A 25,435-nucleotide genomic window follows, 5' to 3' on the forward strand; every position below is an offset into this window, starting at 1 on the left:
CGTTTTTTTTTAATTAAAAAATAAAAACAATTTTCATCTCGTTTCCTCCTCACTGTTGCAATGGGGGCAGTGGCATGCAGAGACTCACCACATCCTACCCAGAAGCAGAAGTTCCTTGGTTCTGCTTTTGATCACTTCCAATGGATATAGTCTGACTTCTTAGTATTTTTTTCTTAATCACACTCTACCTGATTTCCTCTTGTGTACACAAGTTATCATGTTTTTAACTCCTTCAAAAATAGATATGCGCTACTTCCTCAGCTTTCTCGGAGGATGGCCACTTTGCCTCAGAGTCTTGTTGTTTTGTTTTTTGGTGCGAGAGAGGTTTGTTCCTACCTCTTTGTCTTCTTGCCCTTCTCTGGTGCTGCTGGGAAAGTTTCAGATGATTCTTATAGATTTCGGGGGATCTTTATGGACTTAGAGGAGGTGAGGGCTCCCCACTCTGCTACCCTATTGTCTTGATGGGCCAACTCCCTGAGAGGATGTTCTTTCTCTTCAGCCACCTCAGTGCCCTTTCAGGGAAGCACTTTCCCCAACTCCCATCTCCTCTCCCCTGAATCTTCTATGACTTCTGCTCACCACATAGCGTCAGCTGCTCCCTAGTGTTTATCGGCTAATGACTTTTGAATGTCAGTTGCCAGCCTTTGCTTCTACCTGGGTTTCCAGACTTCTATGTCACACCTACATCCCCATGGGCCCCTCAAACACATCTCCAAACTTCCCATTCCTCCCGCAGCTCTCTCCTCTGTCTGTGACCCTTTCAGGTAAGACACTGCCACATGTCAGGAACCTAGCATCTCTCCCTTCCCCATATCTCACAGACCATGTCAGTTTGGCCTCATGAGCCCTGCCCATCTCCCTGACCCCATTCCCCATGGCCATGGCATAGGCCCCTGGTTCTTCCTCAGACCTGCCCTCTGGAGGGGTGCACATGCCAGGAGCACTCAGTGGGCACAAGTGGTTTTATTATTTCCGCCTAGAAGAGGAAGCCCAAGCAGAAGCAGGGCTGCACAGCTGACCGAGCTACATGCCTGCCAGCAGCACTGATGCCAGTGTCCAGGGCCTGGGACTGTTAGGAGCCATCCAACAGTGGCAGCCAGAATCTTGCCCACAGAGGCCTCCAGCTTGAGAAGGGGGCCCAGCCTCACCGATGCCGCCTCCGGATGCTCTGCAGCTCCTGGTAGATGGCGCTGAAGCTGGGCCGCTGCCCGGGCTCGTAGGCCCAGCACTGCTCCATGAGCCTGAACACAGCGTCAGGGCACAGCTCTGGGCAGGGCAGGCGGCCCCCTGTGGGCACAGGCACAGCACAACAGGTGTGAGGAGTGGGCATGGGGACCCCAGCAGCTACCTTGAGTCGTAGACACTCTCAAGGGCCCCAAGGACACTGAGGTTCTAATCTCGGTCCCACTGTGTGTGACCTCTGCAAGCCTGTCTTTTCTGGCAGCAAAAGGGACACAGTAAGACCTCCCTCACTTGCCACGAAGAGTAAATGGGATGGTGTTGGCCTGGCAAACCTGGGGGGCTCCTGCCATGGCAGCTCCAGGATGACCATTGCTCTGCCCCAGTGGGTGGTCAGAGGACCTGGAGGAGCCCAGCGGGAGCACGGAGAAGCTGCTGTCATGTGGGGATGCCTCACCTTTGTCTTTTTTTTTTTTTTTTTGCCTCACCTTTTTCCACAAACTCCCGGGTCTGCTGATTGCTGAGGTTGGGGTAGGGGGAGGCTCCTAAGCTGAAGGCCTCCCAGAGCAAGATGCCAAAGCTCCACACGTCACTCTCGGAGGAGTAGCGTCCTGCAGGGAGGCAAGGTGTGAGGGGGCCGGCTGGTCCACTGGCCAGAGAGAGGGCCCTGCAGCCAGAGCAGGTGAGGCCCAGGTACCGTAGTTAAGAGCCTCCGGTGCTGTCCACTTCACAGGGACTTGTCTGAGGCCCCCTGAGGCTGCATAGATGCCATCAGCTTCTTCCCGGGACATGCCAAAGTCGCTGATCTTCAGGACGTTCTTCTCTGTCACCAGGCAGTTCCGGGCAGCCAGGTCCCTGGGTGGGGCGGACAGGGCAGAGGCCCGGGCTCCAGGAGTAGCCCTGAAGAAAGCTGCTACCCACCCTACCCCCCCGCCCCCGGCCACAGGTGGACTCCAGGCCTGGAGCAGGTGCCTGCAGCAAGGAAAGCGGGAGGGTGGTGATGCCACTGGCTCCCCTCACTCACCGGTGGATGCAACACTTGCTCTCCAGATACTCCATGCCCGCAGCCGCGTCCCCCACCATCTGCAGCAGGGTCTTCATCCTCAGCCGGGCGCCCTCTGTCCGCAGGAAGGTCAGGAAGTCGCCCCCTGGGGGTGGGTGGGGGAAGGGCAGGAGAAGCCTTGGTAAGCCTCTGGCAGAAGCCTCCTCCTCCACACGTGCCCCCTGGAGACCAGCTTCCTCTGCTCACCCTGCACGAGCTCCATGACAATGTAGATGGGCTGCTTCTGGGTGCAGACGCCAATGAGCCTTACGATATTGGGGTGGCTGTACTGCTTCAGGATCCTGGAGGGTGCCGCCACTTAGGAGCCCACCTGGGGGAGCCCCGGGAGCCCCAGGGGCACCGAGGGAGGATGGGAGAGGGCAGCACAGGAGAGGCCAGCAGGCCTGGCTGTGTGACCTTGGGGGCATCACTGAGCCTTTCTCCCTCAGCACTAAGCAGGGTTGTGGGGGGGACGACCACTTACATGGTGAGGGGCCACGAGGGAGCAAGTCAAGCGCTTTACCTCATGCCATGCATGGAGGAACCCTTTGCATGTGGAGCTCTGGGATCGTTACTTTAGCACCCACCTCGCTTCCTGTAGAAACTTGGCCTTGAGGTCAGGTGGGAGGGTCTCTCGGCAAGATTTCACCGCCACCAGAGTATTGTCGGCCCGTAGACGTCCACTGAACACTTCACCAAAGTTCCCCTGCAATGGTCTCAGGCTCCTACCAGCTTTCCCTGGACCATGGTCCTCTTCCTCACTCCCAGGGACTGGTCCTCATCTTGTCCCCACCCTCCTCAGACAGCTCAGCCATGCTCCAGAGGTGTTTACCCCTGGGTGGGGACTGGGTGCACATGGGCTAGGTAGGGAAGGTGACCTCTAACTTGCCACCTTCACAGAGAGAAGGGACACAAAAAACCCAAATTTCTCTTTAACTTGGGTTGAAAAACCATTCTTTGTCTTAAGAAAGGGACTTTTTTTTTTCCTTAGCAGGTATTTTATAGCTCACGTGACCAAAGCGTGTCTCCCCACGCATACGAGAGCAACCTGGGGAGAAAGGGCCTGGATGGGGTGAGGGCTTGGGGGTGGGGGGTGGGGTGGGGGGCAGAAGTGGGGGAGGGGAGATCAGGCAGCCAGGAGGCTGGTAGAACACTCAACTCACCCGACCAATCTGCTCACCCAACACCAGGTCCTCGTGGTTTAGCACCCACTTGTCCTGGGGGAGGGAGGGGTTGGGGGTCGGAAGTCAGTGGAGGAAATGTGTGCTGGGCCCTGCAAGGGACCAGATGTCCCCCACCAATGCTATGTCTTTCATTTCTTGGCACCTCGGTTTGTTGGTCTGAAAAATGGGGGTTAGACAGGATCAGGATCACACTTAAACAACTTTGGGGACCAGGCGGGTGCCCTCACTGGGGGAGTGTCAGCTCTGCATGTACATGTGTGTGTTCTATGGAATGGTGAATGGCCTTGGGATTCTAACCATAGAGGGAAGCTGGCTCCCTGAGTAGTAAGGAATCACTTTGCACCCGTTTATAGACAGGAACCTGGGAGACCCTGCCTGCCTGGACACCACGTGGCACAGGTGGCATGGTTGGGCTGGGCACAGGCTCACCTTGGGCACCGCTCTGTTGAGGACAATACCACTTTTCTTGGTGAGGGGCTGCTGAGAGCGCAGTAGGTGGTCGATGAGCAAGGGGATGCTGGGAAAGCCATCCCCTTCAAGTCGGTACAGGTTCTGTGGGGCAGGAGAACCCAGGATCAGCAGCCTCCTCTGCTGGGGGGGCCCTGAGCCCTGGGAGAGGAGGGGACAGGAGGTATAGCTGGTAGAAAAGGTGCTCTCTGCTGCCGTGCCACAGCTTGGAGCCCTTCACAGGGGAGGACCCACGCCGAGGACTGTGCCTCTAGCTTGTTGCACGGACTGGGCATTCTCTGGCAATTTTCACCTCTGCCAAGGAAGCATCTACTGTGGCAGCATCTTCCTCCCCTCTCAAGACCATTCCCCTGCAGAGAGGGGGGCAGGGCAGGGAAGGCCTGAATCCAGGCCCCACTCACATCAGCAGACTGGATGATGAAGTGCCGGGGCTGGCCATCCCACAGCACAGACAGCACATACTCCTGCTTGCCCTGGCTCTCCCGCACCAGGAAGTCCCCGGAGTGTGTCAGCAGCTCAGACACCTCTGCCCGTGGGATTGCCCCATGGTACCACAGCTGCTCATGCAGGGGCTTCTGTACCTCTGGAATGAGCTGCAGTGGTGGAGGGAGCTGGCCGGGGCAGGGGAGGGGCAACAGAGGGGAATTCAGCAATTCGTCCAGGGAGGCCACTAGGACAGACGGGAGTCACGGGGTGGGGGATTCTCTGTCTCACATCTACCCCTCTAATGCCACCTGTGTGGCATTAGAGCCCCTGGAGCAAGCAATGGACTCACCCAGTCTTGCTCTAGACAGAGCTGGGAGGGGAAGCCCAGGCTGGTGACCTCAAACTAGGCTTCTGCCTTTTGCTCCAGGCCCCAGCTATGCAATGACTCCCAGGGCAAGAAGAGCCGGGAGGTAACAAGGCTATAGCACACAGTGGGGTGAAGAGGAAGAGGGTGCTGGCTGACAAGATCTGGGGACATATGTAATCTGGAATCCCAGGGAAGACAAGGACCCCCGATAAAAGCAACCTCCTCTGGGCAGAGCCTCCTCTCTAGGGCAGCATGATTAACCCCAAACACCCTGGTGGGAGGGTCTTAGGGGGTACAGGTCTGAGATCTCCTAGCCTGGCCCACCCCAGAGAGGAGGACAGAGATACAGGCCCAGGCTGGGTTCTACTCACCGAGAACTTAGGGCGGAAGATTCCTGAGATGTGGCTCTTAAGGATCTCCAGGGTGGGTGTCCTTCCCCCTTCTCGCTCCTGCTCCTGAGGCCAGGGACAGACGTCAGCGGGTGGCCAGGCTTGGGGAGGGGGAGGGCAAAAATGAGGAGCGCGCCCCGGGGCGGGCAGGCGTGGCTGGCAGCGGCGGGCAGTGGTAGGCAGCTCACCGAAGACGATGTGGAGTGGCGGTCATCCTGTAGGAGCAGCACGGGCGGTGGTTCGCCAGGGCCCAGCTGCTCCAGCTTGGTCTGCAGCAGCTCCTGCTGGGCCTGCAGCTTGGCCTGGGTGCACAGGGCTACCTGCAGCCCCTGAAGCGCCTCCTGCAACACCTGCTTCTTGGCCAGCAGCTGCACCCTGCAGATGGGGCAGGAGAGGGGTGGTGCTCAGCCCATAGCTGGCAGCAAGGAATGGGTCAGGCCGGCTGACGAGAGGAAAGGCGGGCTGCGAGGCTGCTGTGGGCGAACCCACTCACCGCTCCCGGGGATGTGTGTTCTGTTCTTCATTCTGGAGATCGCGCTGCAGCTGAGTGACCACCTCTTGCCGGCTAAGCACTGTCTCGGTGGCCACAGCCAGTTCATCTGTCACTGAGGTCAGTCTGCACCCAAAGGAAGGGCAGTGTTAAGAGTCACACCCCTCAGATGCATCCCTGCAGAGCCAAGCAAGCCTGGCCACCTGGCTACCTGACCATAGTTCTACAGAGCTGGCACCTGCCCCTGGATACTCCAGCCCACCCCAGCCTGATGCCTAGCCAACACGCACGTGTGCTGCACACTCTCCACAGTCAGCTCATTCAGCTGCAGCTCCCCTGGCTCCAGTGGTTCGCCCTCTTCAAGCAGTGACTCATCAAAAGTGACACAGGGTGGGATGTCAGGTGCGGACCTGCAGGGGGACGGTGCTCCGTCAATGAAAAGGCCAGAAGCCCTGGTGCCCAGGGGGAGCGAGGGGCTTACCCATACTGTTGCAGGAAGCCTTGGTATTCGCTCTCAGGCTGGATGCGGGCAACAGCTGCAGCCATCTCTAGGTGAATGGCCGCCACCTCGTCCTGCACCAGGCTGCTAATCTCCAGGTACTCCTGCAGGATCTCCTTCCTGCCCCCAGACAAGAACCCTGGTCAATGGGGCCTCAGGCTGGGCAAAGCCGGCCAGCTGTGGACCCCTGGCACTGGGTTTGTACTAGTCAGCCCTGGAGTTGACCCTCCCCTTCCCCTTCATCATTTACCAGCCAGATGACCACAGGCAAGTTACTCAATGTCTCCTTTATCTTTGCTTCCTGGTGCATATAATGATGGATGGTGGGCATTGTGATAAGGACCCAATGGAGCTAGTGTGCAAGAGTGTGGTAGGCACGAACGGCGGGGGACTCTGGGGCTCCGAAATGTGCACAGGCCTTTGACATGCTGCTGGCTCTATATCTATGTGTCTAGTCCTCTAGGACCTCAGCCTCAAGCAGCCACCTGCTTACTCGAACGTCCCAGTGGACATCTCTTAGACACTCTAACTCCATGAGTGGAAACATGAACTCTCATTCTTGTCTCCTGAACCCGTTCCTTCCCTCCCTGACCTCGTAAGTTAGCAGGAACTCCACCTTCCAGGAGTCCCCTGGACTCCACCTCACACCTCACTTCCAGTTCATGAAGAAGACACCCCAGCACCACTTTGGGAGCATACCCAGGAACCAGCACCCTGGCCCAGCGGCCACGGCCTATGGTCTACACTCTTCCAACAGCCCCCTGCCTAGCCCCCTGAAGTCTTTTCTCAACACAGTAGCACCTAAGACCTCACAATGGCTTGCTGGCCCCTCCATCACCCAGCAGCCCCCCCAAGCTCTGGACCAGTCCGGCCTCACATCTGACTCTGCCCTGCCCTGCTACTGCCTGGGCTACATCAGTGGCCCTGCTGGTCCTGGATTCCAGGCACGCTCCCACTCCAGGCCCTGTGCACCTGCTCTTCCCTCTCTGACTGGTCTAACTGCAAACACCCCTCAGTTTGCCCTGGTACCTCTGAGGCTTTCCCAGAGCACTCTACAAACAGCTGTCCCTCTTCCCTGCCCACCTTGCCTCCCCATTGCCCTTCCTTGTTGGATTTTTCTCCATAATACATAGTCTCACACATGCTACCTATGGGCAGGACTCTCTTTTCTCTCTCCAACAACACGGGTGAGCCTAGAGAACAGATGCTCCTGTCTTGTTGTTCTCTGCTGTCCTCCAGAGCCTAAAATGGGGCTCCATAAATATAATGAAACCCTGCAATAAGGGACTCTGGGGTCACACGATCCAGATATAAGCTGCTAGGCTCCAAGTGTTGGCCCAGGGCCTGTTCTCCCAGGATGATGTGACCATTCTCACAGGACCAGATCTCCTAGACCTGGCTTCTGGGCCTGGGGGCAGGGCTGAAAGGCTGTGAGGGGGGCAGGATGGGGCTACGGGCTCACAGGATGCAGGCCATCTCCTGGTGCAGGTCCTGCAGCGACTGGAGTAGACCAGGGAGCATGAGCTGGTGGTGGTGCTGGTGGTGTAGCTGCGCAGCCCGCACGCCCAGCACGTAGCGGTTGTGGTGAGCAAAGAGCTTCCACAGGCTGCGTACATACTTGTCCTTGGCCTTGTCCCGATCCTTGTCTGCCAGGTGAGGAGAGGGGTGGTGGGTGATGGTGCAGAGGCCTGGGCAGGAGATCTGGGCATCTGTGGACAGGTCATGGCTGGCTTGGGATTCCCCCTCTCCCAGAAGGGAGAGCCACAAACCTTTGCTGGCCTCCTGGTACTTGCGTCTGGCCTGGGCGCTGTCCCGTGCCAGGACTCGGTACTGGCTCTTCAGCTTCTCGATGTCCTGGTTGTGGGTCTGGGAGAGAGGAGAGGTCAGTGTGGGGACATGGGTCCCCAGGGCACAGGAGATTTCCGCCCAGCACAGGTCCCGTGGTTTTGGCAGGCTGGGCATCTAAGTCCATCCTCTGGGAAAGGCTTGGGGGCCTCTGGGGCCCAACCCCTGCTGCTGAAGTTAGGTCAGAGGAGCTGGCTTAAGGACAGGCTCCTGGGGGAGGCAGAGAGGTGGGCTGGGCAGGCTATACCTGGCCCTCCTTGACCTAGAGTGATCTCTGGTGGCAGGTAGGACCTGGCGGCAGGGATGTCACATGGCCTGTGCAGTCTCTCCACAGAGCTCCTCACAGAGAAGGGCCCGTGCTCGGTTTAATGCTCTGCTGATGCCATCTTGAAACTGCACAATTTTTTCACAAGAAGCCCTGCATTTTCATTTTTGCACCGAGTCTTGCAAATTATGTTCCTGGTGGCAGGAACAATGGATGGTCAAGACCAAAGTTCTTATCCAGTTCCTCTGTTGACACACTGGAATCCTTTGGGTAAGTCCCACCCCGTTCCTCAAAATCTTAGTTCTCCCGTCTGTAACAAATCACTGTGAAGGCTACACAAACCTTTCTTTTAAAGAGCCAGATGGTAAACACTTTAGGCTTATACCGTTACTGCAGAAATCACTCAGCTCTGTAATAGCCACAGGCAAAGGGGTGCCTCAGTGGCTCAGTTGGTTAAGCCTCTGCCTTTGACTCAGGTCATGATCTCAGGGTCCTGGGATTGAACCTCATGTCAGGCTCCTCATTCAGCAGGGAGTCGGCTTCTCCCTCTCCCTCTGCCCCCTCACCCTGCTTGTACTCTCTCGCTCTCAAATAAATAAAATCTTGGGAAAAAAAAAACAGCAACAGGTAATATGAAAATGAACAAATGGGTATGGCTGGGTTCCAATTAAAGTACCCATAAAAGCAAGCCAGCCCTTGAATTGCAGGGGCTTCTGAGGAGAGGGACAGCGGGTGGCCACTGGCCACCAGGGGCCGCTGTGGCTCCACGGTGAGGCTGGGTTTGGCACAGGTGGAAGGGGTGTGGTGCAGGGGTTGCTGACCAGCACAGGATTCTGGAGGCTGAAGCAGCCAACCAGCTGCAATCACACAGCCTCTAGACCCAGCAGCAAGGCAGGGCAGGGTTCGAATGCAAGTGAGCTGACTTCACACCTCTGTGTCAGGGAGTCACACTGCTTGCTGCCTGTGGTGTGTCCGCTGCCTTGAGAGGAGTGCGCCCAGGCGGATGGCAGACAGACTAGCCCTGACTCCCCTCACTGTCTCTCAGACCCCAGAGCCAGATACCACACGTCTTGTAGGCAACGGCTGGATCACTCTTCCTACTCCCAGCACTTTCCTCGGGCCCATGGTCAGGTGACAAAATGTAGAATGAGGCCCTGCCACAGGCCAGCCCAAGTGCAGGGAGGAGGAACGGAAGCTAGGGCAAGCCTGCGGTCAGGGACTTCCACTTCCCCCAGTGAATCCAGGGGCTCTGTGCAAAACCAGCCCAGTTAGTCTCAGGCTTCGGGCAGCAATGGCCAGGTGGAGCCTAGGTTCACCTACTCACCTTGGTGAGCTCCTGCTGCAGCTGCTGCCACTGCTCGCTGTAGGTCTTACGCAGCTGCTGCCGCTCGCGGATCAGTAGGCCTAGCTTGCTGAGGGGCCCTGAGTTCAGATCCTCTGCGTGTTGCTTCAGCAATCGGCTCAGGCCCTCCGTCTGGCTGGTGATCTCTGCCCAGGACTAGATAACATGGGACAGGCGAGACAGGGGGTGGGCGACAACGGCTCCCTAGCCTGGGCCTGCCAACTCTCTGACCCTCCCTGGGGCGGGGGGGGGGGGGGGGGGGGGGGGGTTCCAGGAAAGGAAGGGGGGCAGATATAACTGACACCCACAGGAATTCCTCAGTGGAAAGCAGGAAGGGGATGAGGCAGCCCGGAGGCCCACAGAACCCCCACCTGGCTTATGAGGCTGTTGGGGCCAATGCCCCGGCCTCCACTGTCCTGGAGGGACATGTGGTGCAGCAGCCCTGCGTATTCCCTGTCACTCTTGACACGCTGGGCCATCCACTTCCTCATGCCCTCCAGAAGCCGCAGCTCAGCCTCCTGCATCTGCTGTACTGCCCCGTGGCCCTGGGTGCTGCAGAGCTCTGAAGAGAAGCCCATGGTGCCGTCCTGGGAGCAGAGGAGAGCCCCACTCTGGGTAAGGCAGCAGCTGGGGATGGAGGGGCTGGCCCTCACTGCTCCCCCTGCCTGGGGCCAAGGCCTGGCGCCAGGGTCCCCTCCCTCCCCAGGCCCTGCTCCCGGCACCCTTCCCTGGGGCACCCTTCCCAGGGGCTCGGGGTGCCCAGGACCCTCCTCCGGGCTCCAGGCAGCCCCAGCCCCGGCGGGGCCCCTGCCCTGCCGCCCGCGCCCCACCCGGGAGGTGGCCCCTCTCCCAGCCCGCCGCCCCCGCCGCCCCCGCCGCCCCCGCCGCCCCCGCCGCCCCCTCCTCCGCCGCCTCCCTCCGCGCGCCCCCCTGGGCCTCGGGGCGCCCGGTTACCCGCGCAGGCCGCTGCTCCGGGGCTGCCGAGGACGCCTCGGGGACGACTGCGGCCCGACTGCGGCCCGGGCGACCCTGGCCAGTTCCTGCTACGGCTTCCTCCTGCCGCGGTTTCAGTCGGCCGGCCGGGGCGGGCCCGGAGAGGGGAAGGGGCGGGCGGCAGGGCCGGCGCCCCCGACGCCTGCCGGCCCCCCTGCCCGCGGCCGCGGAAACGGAAGGGAGGAGGGGGCCGGGGAAGAATGGCCGCGCCGAGAGCCGCCCGCCCGCGCCCCCGGGGCCTGGGCAGCGCCGGGGGGGGGGGGGGGGCGGGGGCGCGCGGCCAGGACGGGGAGGGGGCGGGGGCGGGGGCGCCTGCCCCGGGCCTCCCCACCCCGTCGGATTCCCCAAGGAGAGCTCAGGCGCCAGCCAACATTTGAATAAAAATTCCAAGTAAATATCCCCGAGGAGAGGCCTCCTTCTCCGGCGCAGGGCGCAGGGCGCAGGTCCCGTGAAGCGGCCACCACTCCCCTACCCCAGGCAGGGGCTTCCTGTCCCAAGGGACGCCCGGGCAGGGGAGGGGCCCCGGCCGCGAGTGGACAGGTATGGAGCTTCCTGAGCGGACACTGGCCGGCAAAAACCCTCCATCGCGGTTGGGTCAGGCCCCACCTAGACCTCAGCCTCCCCGCCTAGGGGATCCTGCTGGGGGGGGGGGCACCCCAGGGGGTGGAAGTGCTCCACTTGTCCTACTCTTGGGGCTCACACGTCCCACACCCTGGGGCCTGTCTCCAGTTGCACCCTCCTTACACATCCCACTGCTCCCCAAAGGGGGCCCTAAAACTCTGTGGGAGAGGAACTTTGGAGACCTGACTTGGGCCCACTGTTGAGAGGCCCGTGGGACAGGCTAACTGGCCCCCATCCTGGCTCCGGTCCCAGCCCGGAGGCAGTCCCGGGGTCCTAGGAAGAACGACATCACCACACAGGAGACCAGGCCTGGTTTGCATAGTCTGCACGTTTAATCACTTTAAAACCTCTAACATTATCTCGTGTCCATTAAATAGAACCAACAATGCTGGGCCTGTTTAAATTACAAGAAAAAAAAAAAAAAATCACTGGGCTCCAACCCAGTATCTTACAAAATCAGCCAGGCTGGCCACAAGGGTGGGGGGATGGGAGAGAAGAGGACACCCCTGGGCAGGTGGCTGGGTGCCAAGAAGGGCTAGGGGAGAGAAAGAAAAGAGGTCTCCCAGACAGGGAGGGGACTGATTGTCCTAATGGGAGGGGTGCGAAAGGCACGTCAGAAGAGGGGGACTTAAGGGGGCAGAACAGGTCAGTGCTTTCTCCACAAGGGCACAGTGTTGGGAGGGGGCTCAGTGCCACCACCTGCGCACCCCTGGCACTTGGAGAACCAGTGACCCATGAGCCCTTGGCACAATGAGCCCCATCTAAAACACGGATGACAGCCTGCCCCTCCCACCATGATCCCCTTTCCTAGGGCCCCACATGGCTTGCCCGCTGGCCTCTTCAGGACTTGGGGCTCTACTCCTCAATCTTCAGCAACATGCTGCAGCCCCCCACACCTCAGGGCCAGGGTAGCCGGGGGAACAGCAGAGTGGACAGTGGGTGTGGGAAGGTGGGTGGTCCAGCTGCTACCCCCATTAAAAATACAAAAAAAAAAAAAAATCAGCATCTAAAGTGAAATAATCACAAAGTGAAAATATATCCTCAAACAGCCCCTGAGATCCCCACAGGGGAAAGCAGCATTGGGTGGGAGGCGGGAGAGGCCGGCCAGGCCACCGTCCCTCCCCACCACCCACCCAGGGGCTCCGGGACTGTGAGTGCCAACAGCCCAGGCAGCCCCGGGCTCAGAAAACAGGGACTTGGGCCCTGGCGGGAGGGGAGGGGGCCCGAGAAGGTAGGGCAGTCAGGACACCAGCACGGGGCTTGGCGGGTGGCCAGCTGTGGCAGAGATGGGCAGAGGGACATACGACTGCGCACGCACCCTGGAAGCACCTGCCTTGCCTCGGTCCCTTCCTTTGATCACCGCTTCCTCAAGAGGCTCACCAGACATGGGGGACGGGGTCGGGGATACGAAAGCCCTTGGAGAGGTGGCCTCCTCCTTCCAATATCCCCTCGGCCAGCCTCCCTGCTGCCTGGATGGGGACCATTATTGCTTTAGAGGAACAGGGAAGGGACAAGAGCCACAGCCCGGGTCAGGATCCCGAAAGAGAAGGGCTGACCCTCTTCACTCCGCAGGGAACACTGGCTGGGGCCTGGACCTCAGAAAGCTGCCCTAAAGGTTCCACTCCTTTCTCCACACAGAAGAGGTGCTGGAGGTGGGGCGAGGCCCTTGCTCGCCCCCCCAGCTGTTCCTGGGGCCCCGCCTCCGGCAGCCAGGTGGCCCAAAGGTAGGGTGGGAAGGCAGTCTCTGCCCCTCCTGCCTCCCAGCTGGGGTCCAAACCCAGTCCCAAGATTAAAAAAATACTTTGGTGAATTAAAAAGTGCCCAAGGAAGGGATGGGCTTGAAGGGGCAGGCAGTAGGCGCTTGTCAAAGGGCGCTCTGGTCTTTGATAAAGGCGGTCCTCTCGCCCCGGCCCTCGTCCTCTTCTGAGTCAGATGGGCACTCTTCCTGCCAAGCTTCGGGGGGCAGCCCCTTATAGGATATGAGGCCACGGTCCATGGTGTACACCTTTACCCCCCGGAAGCTGAAGCCCGAGCGCAGCTGCAGAACCAGGAAGACAGTGACGAAGACCAGCACGATGAAGGCGCAGCTGAGGCCAGCCACCACCTCTGGCAGGTGCGAGGGTAGCAGGCCTGCCCGTGGCCGGGGCTCCGCCTCCACCTCTGCGGGTGGCCGGGGTGGCTGCTGCTGGGGTGACTCGCGGCTGCTCTGGCTCTGCCGGGAGCATGTCTGCTCCACGGGGTCCAGGGAGGCATGGCTGGGGCAGCTGAGGCAGTCCGTGGGGGCCAGCCCCTGGCATGTGGCACACGAGGTGTGGCAGGGGGCACAGACACTGGCCCGGATGATCTCCACATCGTTCTCGGTGCTATAGTGTGTGTCGAGGACTTGGGGAGTGAAGCCTGACGGGCAGTGCTGGACGCAGCTCTTCTGGTGCAGGGAGAAGCCTTCCTCGCACACTGCCAGCATGGGAGAGAAGGTGGGTGTCAGCCAAACTTTCAGCCCCAGAGTTATGGTCATCCTAAGGGCTCTTCAAACCCCTTCTCCACCTAGCACTGGGCTTTGGGACAGGTCCCCTCTGTACCCCCCAACCCTAACCCCAAACCCCAACAGCCACCACTACTGACCCACACAGGCCTGGCTGGTTGTGAGGGTCTTGCAGCCACTGCTCTCAGGAGGTGTGTGCAGCCCCTCAGGGGCTGTGCCGTACAGCACAAGGGTGAACTTGGTCAGTGTCCCTATTCCAAGGTAGGGGAGGAGGAAAGAGGGGTTAGGGAGCACTGGCACCACGGCCAGAATCCCAGAACCCACCAGCTCTCCTGCCCAGTCCTCAGGCATCCCTGGTACCATAGTTGTTGGCTTCGCTGGTGTTTTCAATCTCCAGAACCCACTCGCCAGAGGGGTCCTCATCCCAGGAATGGGTTGTCATGAAGGCCCAGTCATTAAACCCATCTGCGGAGTAGTCGTGAGGCCTAGGGGAAGAGGGTGTCCGTGACTGTTGGAGGCCTCTGGGAGACCCCAGCCAGGGGACGCTGAGGCCACAACACATGGACCATACGCCCTCCTCCAGCACAGCACCAACCCCACTGGGCAGGAAATGTCTATTGCTGCTTTCCAGTAGGCCAGATGTTCTCAGTCAGAGGATTCTGGAAACATGGAAGGTGCTTGCTGCGCACAGGCAGGCACACTACCAGCATGTGATGAGTAGAAGCCAGGGATCCCTTGAGTGTAGGACAGTCTCATAGAACAAAATCATCCGTCTCCTAAAGTGCCACCAGCACTCCCGAGAATGCAGTGGCTACTAAGACTGTGATGAGTCTAAGAATGTGTGTGAGTGGGAAGGACAGGACAAGCTGGGCAGGGGAGAAGACAAGCACCTGGCAGCCAGCAGGGTGGAACGGGTGCCCATGGGGCTGACCAGGTGGATGGCCAAGTCGCCACGGCGATTGTAGGACAGGGTGAGGCGGGCCTGTGCGTGCTCCAGCCGTGTGATGTGGCTGGGCTCCCCCAGGCAGGCGGTCACAGTCTTCCGCACCTCCAGCCGCTTCCCGATGTCCCTGTACAGACAGCAGCAGGGACGGTCTGCCAGCCTGCCCCAGAGGGCACCCCCTGTAACCCTCAGGCCCCACCCGCCCCTCCCAGCTGGGGTCCAGCCCTCACTTGGGTTCAGTGAGGATGTCAATGATGCATTTCCTCTGGGGGGGCACCGTCGTCCAGTTCTGGGCCAGGGTCACCATGGCACCTGCGTCCAACAGCCCGTAGCCATACGAATGGCTCACTGTGGGGCAGGGAAGGCGGGGTCAGCTGGGAGGCAGAGGGCCCCCACCTTACCCCGGTCCAGTGCACCAGGCCACCCTGTCCTCACCTTTCCGCCCCACACCATTGGTGGCCCAATCATTAGCATTGAGGTGAGCTGGCTTTGAGGTCTGTACCACCAGGTGCTGCATGTCTCGCCAGGTGAGGTTCTTACTGCAGAGGTGGGAAGGACAGGCCAGGGCTCAGTCTCCTTAGAGAGAAGGTGGAGACAAAAAGGGCTGCCCTGCAGGGGGCGCTGGTGGGGACAGGGTTGCTCCTCCGTCCCCAATGACTTACTTGGCTTCCAGGGTGAGGGCGATGATGCCAGCCGCCAAGGGGGCCGAGGCTGAGGTGCCAGTGTGAGACTCGGTACACTTCTGACGCAAGTCTGTGGTCACCTACCATGAGAACAGTGTTGGGCCTGTGATGGGTGCAGGGACTAGGAGGCTGCCTGCCCGCAGGCCCAGAGCACCAACAGACAGCAGGGGAGCCAGGGCCAGGACACCTCAGTCCCAGCTGCTGCCTCACTCACTGGCTGTGAACAGACCAATGCCTGGCCCTTTCTGGGCCTCAGTGTCCCAAGGTGCGAGGGGTTGAGCACCAGGCTGGAGACTATTCAGGGCCATGCACATCTTTAGACAGAGTCTACACTGTTTCAGACAGCCCCATGACCCCATTCTCAGTCCCAGTGAGCCCCCCAGCTCCCGTTCCGTGAGGCCTGAGCCACCAACCCCTGCCACTAGTGGTCTGGAAAGCCCCCGCCCTTCGCCCCCCGAGCCAACAGGCAGCCCTATCTTCAGATCCTCCCACCCCCCCGCCAGCAGCCCCCTGAACCAGGGTGGGACTCACGATCTGCTTCTCGTTCTGGTTGCCACTGCTGTAGGTGCTGGCCAGCGTGGATGAGCAGGCCTCACTGTACCAGGGCACATTGCCGAGCTGCGTGGCGCTGCTGATGGACAGCGTGTAGATGCTGTTGGTGTAGCCGTCACAGTTGCAGCTGTCGTGCTCGCGGCCCCCGTTCCCCGAGGCCCACACAAAGATGGAGCCCAGTCCCCCGCGGCCCTGTGGACAGTGTGTGCCAGGGTCACTGGCAGGTGGGGCCTGGGGAGGCCTGGCAGGAGGGTGCTGCTGCTGGGGACTGGGAAGGCTGGGGCTCCATCCCCAAGGGCCCTTCCTCCACACCCCATGAGACCCCTGCTGGGTCAGGTGCTTGTGCTGGACAACAGACCTGGGCTGCTACCAAAATGTCCAGACTGGTGATTCCCAGGGGCTGGAATGATGGGCGATTTTTCACTTATTTTTCTTTTTTTCTGTACATCTAGTCCATTAACATTTTAATAAATATGCCTTGTGTAAAATTAAAGTGTAACACAAGGGACGCCTAGGTGGCTCAGTGGTTGAGCGTTTGCCTTTGGCTCGGGCATGATCCCGGAATTCCGAGATCAAGTCCCACATCTGGTTTCCTGAATGGAGCCTGCTTCTCCCTCTGCCTGTGTCTCTGCCTCTCTCTCTCTGTCTCTTATGAATAAACAAAATCTTAAAAAAAATTAAAGTGTAACACAAGAATAAACCAACAAAAACAGGGAAACACAGGGAGAAAGCTAGGAGAGACAGTGCCCAGCCTCCTGGAGAGGCCAAGCCGGGACACCTCCTGAGGAATCCCGTGCCTCCGCACCTGGCTAACCCCCCGGAAGAAGGCCTCCTCGGCAAGGCGTGCAGGTCCATCCACGGTCTTGCCGTCATCCTCAGGACCCCAGCTGGCACTGTAGATGTGGATGTGGTTGGGATTCAGGCCCAGAGAGCGAGCCTCCACCGCGTCTGTCACCTCGCCGTCCAGCATGCGCACCCCTGGCCGTGGAGGGGGGTGAGGAGAGGGATACTGCGTGGGTCTAGCTTCTAGGGGCACCCCCCCCAAAGCACACCCAGCCCTGCACCTAGAGGACACGCAGGGGAAGGCAGAGGCCAGTGCTGGGAAACCCTGAGCCCTAACTCCCTGGCCTGCCTCTGGCTCTCCAGGGCAAGACCCCAAATGGAGAGAGAACACATCCTGCCTTCAACCACATATCCTGGCTTAGAATGAGCCTCTGCATTCTTAAGGGACCATGATGATCAAACCCTGCCATGTAAGATGTCAGAGGATTCAGGGAGGATCCTGCTAAGAAACCCTCGCCCTGCCCCACAGCACAGGGCCACCAGCACTGGTGGCCTGGCTTGAGTTGTCAAAGATTCTCTAAGGAACAGCTGTGTGGTCAAAAGGATCCCCAGTGGCAAAGTGTCAGGCACTGGCCAGACGGTAAGCAGGTAGAGAAGATCCCAAAGGGCCCTCCCAAAGGACAGGGCTGTCAAGTCCCACACCCACCTCCAATACGGGCATTGTAGGCCACGCCAACACCACAGACACCGTTGTTGGCCACTGCGGCCACCTCGCCTGCACACCGTGTGCCATGCCTGCCGGGACCAACAGCATGACATTAGCAGCGGAAAGAACATGGCAGGTGCAGCCTGAGGAATAGGCATCCCCCTCCCCCACCAGCCACGATCACTGCCCCACCTGTGTGTACAGTCCCCTCCCACAATGTCCACTCTGTGGCCACCTCTACTCTGAGCAAAACTGGAGCAGGACTATGGGAACTTCAGCCTACTGGGGGAGCAGGTCTTAACCCAGGATCAACCCTGCTTCCTCAGTACAAGAGAAGAGAGGTAAGGCAGGGGCCAGGGGCCTGCCATCACTTACCTATTATCATTCATCTGTGTGTACCGAGGCTGGGGGTCAGGGTCCTGGTCATTAACATCAAAGCTGGCCCCAGGATCCTGGAGAGGACATGGCCATCATCAGGAGCAGTCTGACTGTAGCTGGCAGGGCAGGACTACCAAGACACCCCTCAAGAGGGATCGTGCCTCCCTCCCCCACCTCCTCACATAATTGCCTGCCAAGTCTGGATGGTTCTTCTCGATGCCGTCGTCCAGAATGGAGACCACAATGCCATGCCCCGTGTAGCCCTGAGCCCAGGCCTCCTTCACGTTCAGGTCCCGCTGGGTGACACCAGACTGCAGAGACACCAACCCCAGCACTCCAGGACTTACAGGATGTGACTGGTTGTGTGAGATTAGGGGGACCCCCGAGGAATCCCTTCACTGCCCCTAAAACCTCTTTCTCCATCTGACCCTGCTCCTGCAATGCTAGCCTTGGTCAGCTGGGTTCCATGGGAGTGTAAAGAACTCTGAATGGGCAACCCCCAGGCTTAGCAGGAAGGGCTGGGGAGACAGGGCTTGGCAGACAGAAAGAGGAAGAATGAGGGGAGGCCGCCAAGTCAGCCTCATTCTCCCATGAAAGCCCTCAGTGGCCGGATGGATACTGCCAGGGAGGAGGACCCATGACCTGAGGAAGCAACGTACCAGGTACCACTGCTGGGGAAATTTGGGGTCTGTGGGCTCCTGGTACACATCCCGTTTGATCCTTCGCTTTGCCACCTGCTGCTCCAGCCACTGCACCTGTGACAGAGTGTGGGGGGGGCATGTGGGCAGAGGAGGGAAGGCCAGGAGAGGCTCCAGAGAGGGGGAAGGGAAGGGTGGCAGCAAGAGGGGCTGGGGCCGCACTCACTTGAGGCTCCCTCTGCAGCCGGCTGTGCCGCGGGCGGTGAGGCGACAGGGACCGCTTTGTCACCGCTCGATGCCAGAAGTGGTAATAGTCGCCGAAGATCTGCAACGGAGCAGGGAGACTGAGCTAGGCTTTCCATCTGTCAGTCCCTGGGGAGGCAGCGGACGGGGGTGGACAACCGGGCTGCAAGGGGAGGCTTGCAATGGCAGGGGGTGGTAGGGCATCTGTTCCCTGCCCAGGACCCCGCGAGGAGGTGCAGGGCACGGAGAGGGACTCACCCTCCCTGGGACAGTCTGCTCCTCCGAACAACCTATGTCAGAAGCCCAAGAGCAGGAGGAGCCACTGCTCCCATCCCCCTTGCCACCCAGAACGTGCCTACTCCCCAGATGGCCGGAGAAGATCAGCCACAGCTCCTGGTCCTGGTGCCTGAACCCCTGCCCTCACCAACCCCACCGCAGTGAACACCCTATGCCTAGGCCAGCAGGCAGTCAGAGCACCTACCTGACCCAAGTTGAGGAAGCCGTGCTTGCGTGCCAGGCTGTCAGCCACGGCTGGGCCTCCGGGAATGTGCACAGCCCAGGTGTTGGTGTAGACCTTCTGGCCATGGGCGTCGGCTGCCAGCAGGACCAAGGCTCCTGCTGCTGCTACCACCCATAGCAACCAGGGCCTCAGCTCCATGGGGGGGACAGGTGGCCGGGACCCCGGAGCCCCCGTCTCCTTGGCCTGGTCACAGGGCCTCGGCTCCCGCGTGCCTGCTCACTGCCTGTGGCCCGGGGCTGACTGGTGGGGGCATGGGGCCGAGCAGGGCAGGGCTGTGAGGGGAGGAGGGCTGCCGGCTCTGAGGGAACAAGGGAGGAAGAGGGGGAGACAGTCGGTCACCCCAGCCACGTGCTAAAGCTGCCTTCCCACCCCATGGCTCAATCCAGGCCTGCAAAGGGCCCCGGGGGAGACGGGGGGAATCCAGCTCCCCGCCAGGTCAGCCAGCCAGCCAGATGGACGGACCCCCTCCACACAGACACACAGACACACACACACACACGGCTCCTAAGCCTCCTTCCACACAAGAATACGGAAGTGGGATGAAGAGTATCAGGCTTGAGTCATCCAAAATCAGAAACAACAACAGAATAAATGTTCACCACAAAGTAAGAAAGACATGGGTTATAACGCAGTATGTCTACACATGACCCCATTTTGTTTTTAAAGAACTATTTATACATGTATACTTATATATAGCCACAAAACAAAATCTGGAAGAACACATGCTGAAACGTTAACGATTCTCTCAAGATGGTGATGATTACAAATAACTGTTATTTTCTTCTTTGTATCATTATATATTTTCCAAATTCCGAGGTACATTTTATAAAATGTTGGCTTCTCAAAGTTTTTTAATGGGTGGTGTCTACACAGCTCACTAGGGTTTCCTGGCCCAGCAAAGCAGACCCAGCCACAGGGAGTTACCTGCAAAGACCCACAGCCCCTGGGAAGAAACATTGGGTGACCCTCAGAGGGATGGGGTTTTGGGGGCCAAACACAGAGATTCCTGTGGAGGACTTCACCTCCCTCCACAGGTAGCCCCCAGACTGGTGACCATCAGCAAAGTCAAGGACCCAGCCTCTTTTAGGCTGTTTCCTGGGGAACACTGGGGCCGCCAGCCCTGCCTGAAGCGGGCCTAGGCGCAGAGGCCCCCAGCAGCCCCCTAGCACTCCACGCCCACCAGCCTTGCGTAATCTGAGCCCAGGCAGCCAGGGCAAACACTGGCTGCTGAGCCAGGAGCGCCAAGGTGAGGCTGAATCAATAGTCTGCGTGTTGTTTTTCCTCCTTCAGCAAACAGACAGCAGGACCTCTCTGCCCGGGGCCACATAACTGTCCCCACTTAGGGCCCCTGACTAGCTAGAAGCCAAGCCCCTGGGGTGGGGAGAGGCTGGGGGAGGCCCCAGCGGGGCTGCTGGAGGTATCCTGTCTCAGTGCCAAGCTCATTGAGCAGACAGCCTGCCCACAGGGCCCCGGATGCCCCCACCACTCCCAACCCCAAAGGAGGCCACGCTACCACACAGCAAAAATGAAGCTCCCCAGCTCACCCAGGCAGAGGGAAGCTGGGCAGGTGGCCTCCTCACTGGGAAACCTTGCTTCTCCAGGGGCTCCCCTCAGCCACGACCAGTCTCCCTGGCTGCTCCTACTGCAGTCCCACCCTGCAGGCTGGGAGGGACTCAACACACAATTCCCAGAGTATTTTCAGTTTACACCAAAATAACCTGACAGCTGATGGCAGGAGGCATCCACAGTACCACTCCTCCTCACCCTGGATGGGGCAGAGTCCATGGGGCTCCAGGACAGGCCCATGATGCCTTGGGCCACCAAGTTCCGGAAAGTCAGTCTTAGCAATGGCTGCGTGGCCAAACATAGGTCCTAGGGTGTGAAGAGACCCCAAGTGCCTCATTTAATAGAGGATGTGGGGCTCTGAGGGCAGAGCCAGATAGGAACAAAGCTTCTTCTGCCCACTGCAATAGTCACCACATGGGTGTAGATGGCAATTAAGCCGCCCCAGACCACAGCGCTGTGAGCTCCGCCGAAGCCCCCAAAACCAAGACGGGCTCATCTGGGTCCAGCCCAGGTTCTAGCACATTGTGAATGGAGCTGCAGCTGCTCAGCATTAAAGGTGATTAACCAATTATTTAATTACCCTGCAGCACCCAAAGAGAAAGCAGGCCTCAGGACAACCCAACAATCCCCCAAGAAAGGGCCTGCCTCCCTTGGCCCAGCATCCCTGGCCACGGTGAGCTGTGGATATGGCTTCCATAGAGCCCTGAAGCCCCTGGACAGCCCTCCCTCAGCATCCCGGAGGGAGGGAAGATCCCTACCCACTCCCCTCCCAAAAGAGCAGGCGCTGAGAACAATGAATGAATGGGCTTCTCCCCACCCCCATCCCAGACTCTGACTCACCCTCTGAGTCCCAGTTCTGCTTAAACCCCCCAGGCTTGCTGTATTTCTAGCCTCCTTCGATGCCCCCTCACATGGGACTCCATGTCCCCTCACATGGGACTCATGGGACTCGGCTCTGTGCTGTGGGCACAGAGAAAGCTGGGAGTGCTCTTTCTGGCTGTGTTCTAAGGTCTCCGGAACCTCCAACACAGATGGCCACTCTGAAGCATCAAACTGAACCTACCCCCAGGTCCGGCTGCTGTTTCCCAGGCACTGAGGGTCTGGTGTGGATAGGATCCAGTCTCTCTTTCCAGCAGATAGCAAGCCAGGTCCTGTTACAGGCACCCTGAGGCTCCCCTGAAATTCTGATTTCCAGTCCTTGCTCAAACTACTCATTTGCTGTGTGATCTCAAACAAGTAACTTCCTCTCTCTGGGCCTCAATTTCCCTGGTGGTAAAAACTGCTAGACCCGAGATTGTCAAACTTTTTTTTTTTTTTAAAGCCACATAATCCTTTTATTTAAAAAAATCAAATCTTAGGTGGAAACCCCATATAGGAAACAGTAAAATCTGGGCTGCTCTGGTTGAGACACGTCAAGCTTGGCTACTCTTTCTGCACTGTGTCCACACCTGGCCAGCAGCTGCCCAGCCCTCACCAGGCCCCCACACCTGGGCTCGCCCTCACACTTCCCAAGTCAAAAATAGAATTCCCACACCTTCCCCGGGGCAGAGGGTCCGCGCCCCCCGCCCCCTCGGGGCTCGCGGAGAGCAGGTACCGACCAGGCACAGTGACTGCTGTCAGACCTGTCTGGCAGGCAGGCAGCCCCGCAGTCGGGCCACCCCACGAGGGAAGCAGGGGCCTGAGCCAGGCCGCGGCGGGAGGTAGCCCCAGCAGCGACCCGCGCCCTGAGCCAGCCCGGCCAGCCCGCGGAGCCCGCACCTGAGCCTCGGTCGCCCAGGTGTGCGGGCGGGGGCGAGGCCGGGCCCGGAATCACCCCCTCCGCGACCGCGGGCTGGCGGGGCTGGGGAGCCGGCGGCGGCCCCCGGCGGCCCGCGGAGGGGCGGGAGCGCCGGCGCCTCTGGGATTCTCTCCCCATCCCGCCCCCAGCGGGGGCCCCGCGGACGCTTCCTGAGGTCAGAGGGCTCGCCCCGGCCCCGAGCGGAAAAGTACCGGCACCGGCAGGGCCCGGGGGCCGAGGCGGGCCCGGCGCGCTCAGGTGGGCTGCGGGGCGCCCTTCCTGCTCCCCGCGGCTCCACCCTCGGGCCGGCCCCCGGGCCAGGTCCCAACGCCTGGCGGGCAGCGGGGGCCGCGGGGCCCGGGTCAGCGCCGCCCCGACCCTCCCGCCCGGGCGCCGGGGCGCCGGGGCCGCGGAGCCCACTCCCGGCGCACAGCGGCCCAGTCCGGCCGGCTCTCCCCGGGCCCGGCGCCCGCGCGCCCCGGCGCGCCGCCTCCCGGGCCCCGCGCCCTCCTGCTTACCCGAGGGAGCCCAGGCGGGTAACTTTTCCAGGCGAGCGCCGCGGCGGCTCGGGCGCCCCTCGGCCGAGCGGAGAGCCCGGCGGCGGGGGCCTGGGCTCGGCGCCGTCCCCGCGCCCAGCAGCAGCGTCACCGCGCGGAGGCGGGGAGGCGCGGCGGGCGGCCTCGGCCCGGCCCGCGACCAGGGCAGGGCTCGGCCTGGGCTCGGGCTCCAGCGCGGGCGGGGGCAGCGCCGGGCCGCGGCGACGCTGCTTGTTTACTCCGGCCGCTGTCAGCGGCTGCGGCGGCCCGGGCTCCTCCTCCTCCGCCGCCGCGCCCCTCCCCCTCGCGGCGCCACCTCCGCGCTCCCGGCCCGCGGCCGCCGCCGCCGCCGCCGCCGCCGCCCGCCGCCCGCCCATGCCGCCTGCCCATGCCGCCCGCGCCCCGGCCCGCGTTCGTAGCTCCGGGCCCCGAGCCCAGGCCCTGCGGCCTTCTGGGGCGCCCGCTGCCTCCGGCGCCCGGTAGGGGCAGGTAGGAAGTGGGGCCGGAGATCCCAAAGCCCCGGCGGCCGCCTGGCGCGTCCCCCACCCCCACCTCCCCGGCCCAGCGGCCCGCGCCCCCCCCGCCCCGCCCCCGGCTCTGCGCCTCCGGAGCTCCCCGGGCGGGCGGCCGCGGAGACCCGAACCCGGACCCTGGGCTGGGGCTGTCGGAGGCTTGAGGACGCGCTCAGTGTCGGCTGGCTTGTGGGCGACCTGGCCCTCTCCCCACCCACCCCCACGACCGCCCCAGTCCTGAGCCGTGAATTTGGGCATGACCAGGTTGAGTGTCCTGGGGTGACCGACCTGGGGTAGCCCCCTCTGAGGTCAGACTTGAGCGAGGCGGGGCGCACCTTCCCAGGGCCTACTGTTGGAGGAGTCACGACTGTTTGCATCTATATAGACAGGTGGAGAAGCTGAGCCAATAGCCCACGCCTTTTACTTTTTTTTTTTACCTTTTTTTTTTTTTTTTTTTTAACCCCAACTGGGGGATCCCTGAGTGGCTCAGCGGTTTGGCGCCTGCCTTTGGCCCAGGGCGCGATCTTGGGAGTCCCGGGATCGAGCCCCACGTCAGGCTCCTGGCATGGAGCCTGCTTCTCCCTCCTCCTGTGTCTCTGCCTCTCTTTCTCTATGTCTATCATAAATAAATAAATCTAAAAAAAAAAAAAACAACTGCAGGGCACTTTACATTACCTCCTTCTTACATACATTATTTAATCCACATAATCCTTCCAGGCTGACATTATTAATCCCATTTTACAGATAAGGAAACTGAGGAGCCAAAGTTAAACCATTTGCCCGAGGTCCCCCAACTAGCAGGCCTCAGAGCCTGGATGAGATCTGGGGCTTTGGCGGAGCTCGGATCCAAGCTACTTGCAATATACCAACCGGCTCCTCTCCCTCCCTGGGTCCCTGCCCTAGAAAACGTCTGTGCTACTTGGCTGAGGCCGCCACTGCTTGAGCTGAGAAAAAAAAGGGGAAATGTGGCCAAAAGCTCCCTGGGCTGGGTTATTCCAAGGTCGCAGAGCAGTCTCTGTCCATCCTGTCCTGCTCCCTGTGAGATTACCTGGCCGCACAGAATTATGTGGCCTCCTTAACACAGGGGGTAATGGCAAAACCCAACACCACCCGGTACTTACTATGAGCCAGGTGCTATTCTCAGCTCTTTCCATGTGTTAACTTATTTCTGCCTCCCTGCAACCCCCACGAGGTGGGTACAATTTGGCACCGTTTATGTAGCACTGTCTGCATTTACCAAAGAGGAAACTGAGGCCCAGAGACGTCAAGTAATATCCCCAAGGTAACTGTGTGGCAAATCAACTGGCAAGCCTGGGTTCTGATGCCTGTGGCGCTTTTTCATCCTCTGCCACCTTAGGTTAACTTCATTCTGAGAGCCTCCATTTACTCCTCAGTAAGGTGGAGATGATATTCAGCTAATGCGATGAGGTACCACGAACACCCTTTCAAATGCGGCAAAAACTGGAGCCTCAGGTTACGACATGAGGTCCTGAAAGTCTGGACTTGGGAGCTGAGTCTGGTTCGCTGCTCTCGGGCTCGGGGTGGGAACTTCCCTCCCAAGAAGCTGAGACTCCGTATGGGCCACCCTGGGGTAGCCCCACCAGCAGCAGCCACATTTGGGAGAACAATGCTTGTGCAGAGGGAGGCAGGAAGTGAGTCATGGTTCTTCCTCAGTCGGTGAGCAAGAGAACCCCATTGAGGGGAAATTGGGACAGGGCTAGCCCCACCTAGGCTCGGAGTCCCCTGGTGCCCTTCCCTCTTGTCCTCTGGCCTAGAAAAAAGGTCAACACAGAAAGAAAGCTATTCTGGCTGCCTCCAGGGGCCCCACCCATCCCGGAGGCTGGCCCCAGGGGACTGCAGCGGGTCTCAGGAGGAGGAGGAGGGGCTAGCCCTGTCTCAGATGGCTGCCACCCCTGCAGCTGCCTCTCCCATCCCGCCTTTGGCATGAGGTGCAATTCTTTAGGCTGCGTTGCTCAGAGGTGCATCGCTTGAGGGAAGGAGCGGGG

The 25,435-nt window shown here is 60.2% G+C and overlaps 2 protein-coding genes across 5 annotated transcripts; both read right to left on the reverse strand.

Moving 5' to 3' along the window:
• Positions 1–944: 944 nt before the first annotated feature.
• Positions 945–10,610, reverse strand: FES (FES proto-oncogene, tyrosine kinase). Its single transcript, XM_025437712.3, has 19 exons — positions 10,451–10,610; positions 9,868–10,083; positions 9,479–9,652; positions 7,814–7,910; positions 7,507–7,690; positions 6,027–6,164; positions 5,836–5,955; positions 5,549–5,671; positions 5,244–5,430; positions 5,038–5,121; positions 4,275–4,484; positions 3,835–3,957; positions 3,385–3,438; positions 2,809–2,927; positions 2,429–2,523; positions 2,204–2,327; positions 1,877–2,034; positions 1,668–1,790; positions 945–1,287 (listed from the first exon to the last, which is right to left on the reverse strand). Exons 2-19 carry the CDS (start codon positions 10,072–10,074, stop codon positions 1,145–1,147), a joined length of 2,463 nt encoding a protein of 820 aa, XP_025293497.1. The 5' UTR covers positions 10,075–10,083; positions 10,451–10,610; the 3' UTR covers positions 945–1,144.
• An 809-nt stretch (positions 10,611–11,419) lies between these two features.
• FURIN (furin, paired basic amino acid cleaving enzyme) lies at positions 11,420–23,796 on the reverse strand. 4 transcript variants are annotated; one of them, XM_035714365.2, is made up of 16 exons: positions 23,718–23,796; positions 19,000–19,336; positions 18,502–18,600; positions 18,297–18,392; positions 17,820–17,948; positions 17,635–17,711; positions 17,260–17,348; positions 16,576–16,748; positions 15,750–15,962; positions 15,198–15,298; positions 14,971–15,074; positions 14,766–14,883; positions 14,483–14,662; positions 13,953–14,077; positions 13,733–13,843; positions 11,420–13,564 (listed from the first exon to the last, which is right to left on the reverse strand). In XM_035714365.2, the coding sequence occupies exons 2-16, from the start codon at positions 19,174–19,176 to the stop codon at positions 12,975–12,977; spliced, it is 2,382 nt and encodes a 793-aa protein (XP_035570258.1). In that variant the 5' UTR covers positions 19,177–19,336; positions 23,718–23,796; the 3' UTR covers positions 11,420–12,974. The 4 variants fall into 4 exon arrangements, with proteins under 4 accessions (XP_035570258.1, XP_025293254.1, XP_035570259.1 ...); XM_025437469.3 differs by lacking the exon at positions 23,718–23,796 and adding an exon at positions 22,900–23,155; XM_035714366.2 differs by lacking the exon at positions 23,718–23,796 and adding an exon at positions 21,668–22,151.
• Between the last annotated feature and the right edge of the window lie 1,639 nt (positions 23,797–25,435).

Source organism: Canis lupus, chromosome 3, assembly GCF_003254725.2.
Source record: "Canis lupus dingo isolate Sandy chromosome 3, ASM325472v2, whole genome shotgun sequence".
In the NCBI taxonomy this organism is placed as follows: Eukaryota; Metazoa; Chordata; class Mammalia; order Carnivora; family Canidae; genus Canis; species Canis lupus.

Excerpts from the sequence above, each read along its gene's own strand:
- FES (XM_025437712.3), bottom strand. The coding sequence starts at position 10,074 with ATGGGCTTCTCTTCAGAGCTCTGCAGCACCCAGGGCCACGGGGCAGTA. Across the intron at positions 2,524-2,808 it reads AAGTTTCTACAGGAAGCGAG|GATCCTGAAGCAGTACAGCC; the intron begins GTGGGTGCTAAA and ends GGCACCCTCCAG. Across the intron at positions 2,035-2,203 it reads AGCAAGTGTTGCATCCACCG|GGACCTGGCTGCCCGGAACT; the intron begins GTGAGTGAGGGG and ends CGCCCCACCCAG.
- FURIN (XM_035714365.2), bottom strand. The coding sequence starts at position 19,176 with ATGGAGCTGAGGCCCTGGTTGCTATGGGTGGTAGCAGCAGCAGGAGCC. Across the intron at positions 17,349-17,634 it reads ACACAGATGAATGATAATAG|GCATGGCACACGGTGTGCAG; the intron begins GTAAGTGATGGC and ends TGGTCCCGGCAG. Across the intron at positions 13,844-13,952 it reads CAGCGAAGCCAACAACTATG|GGACACTGACCAAGTTCACC; the intron begins GTACCAGGGATG and ends ACCTTGGAATAG.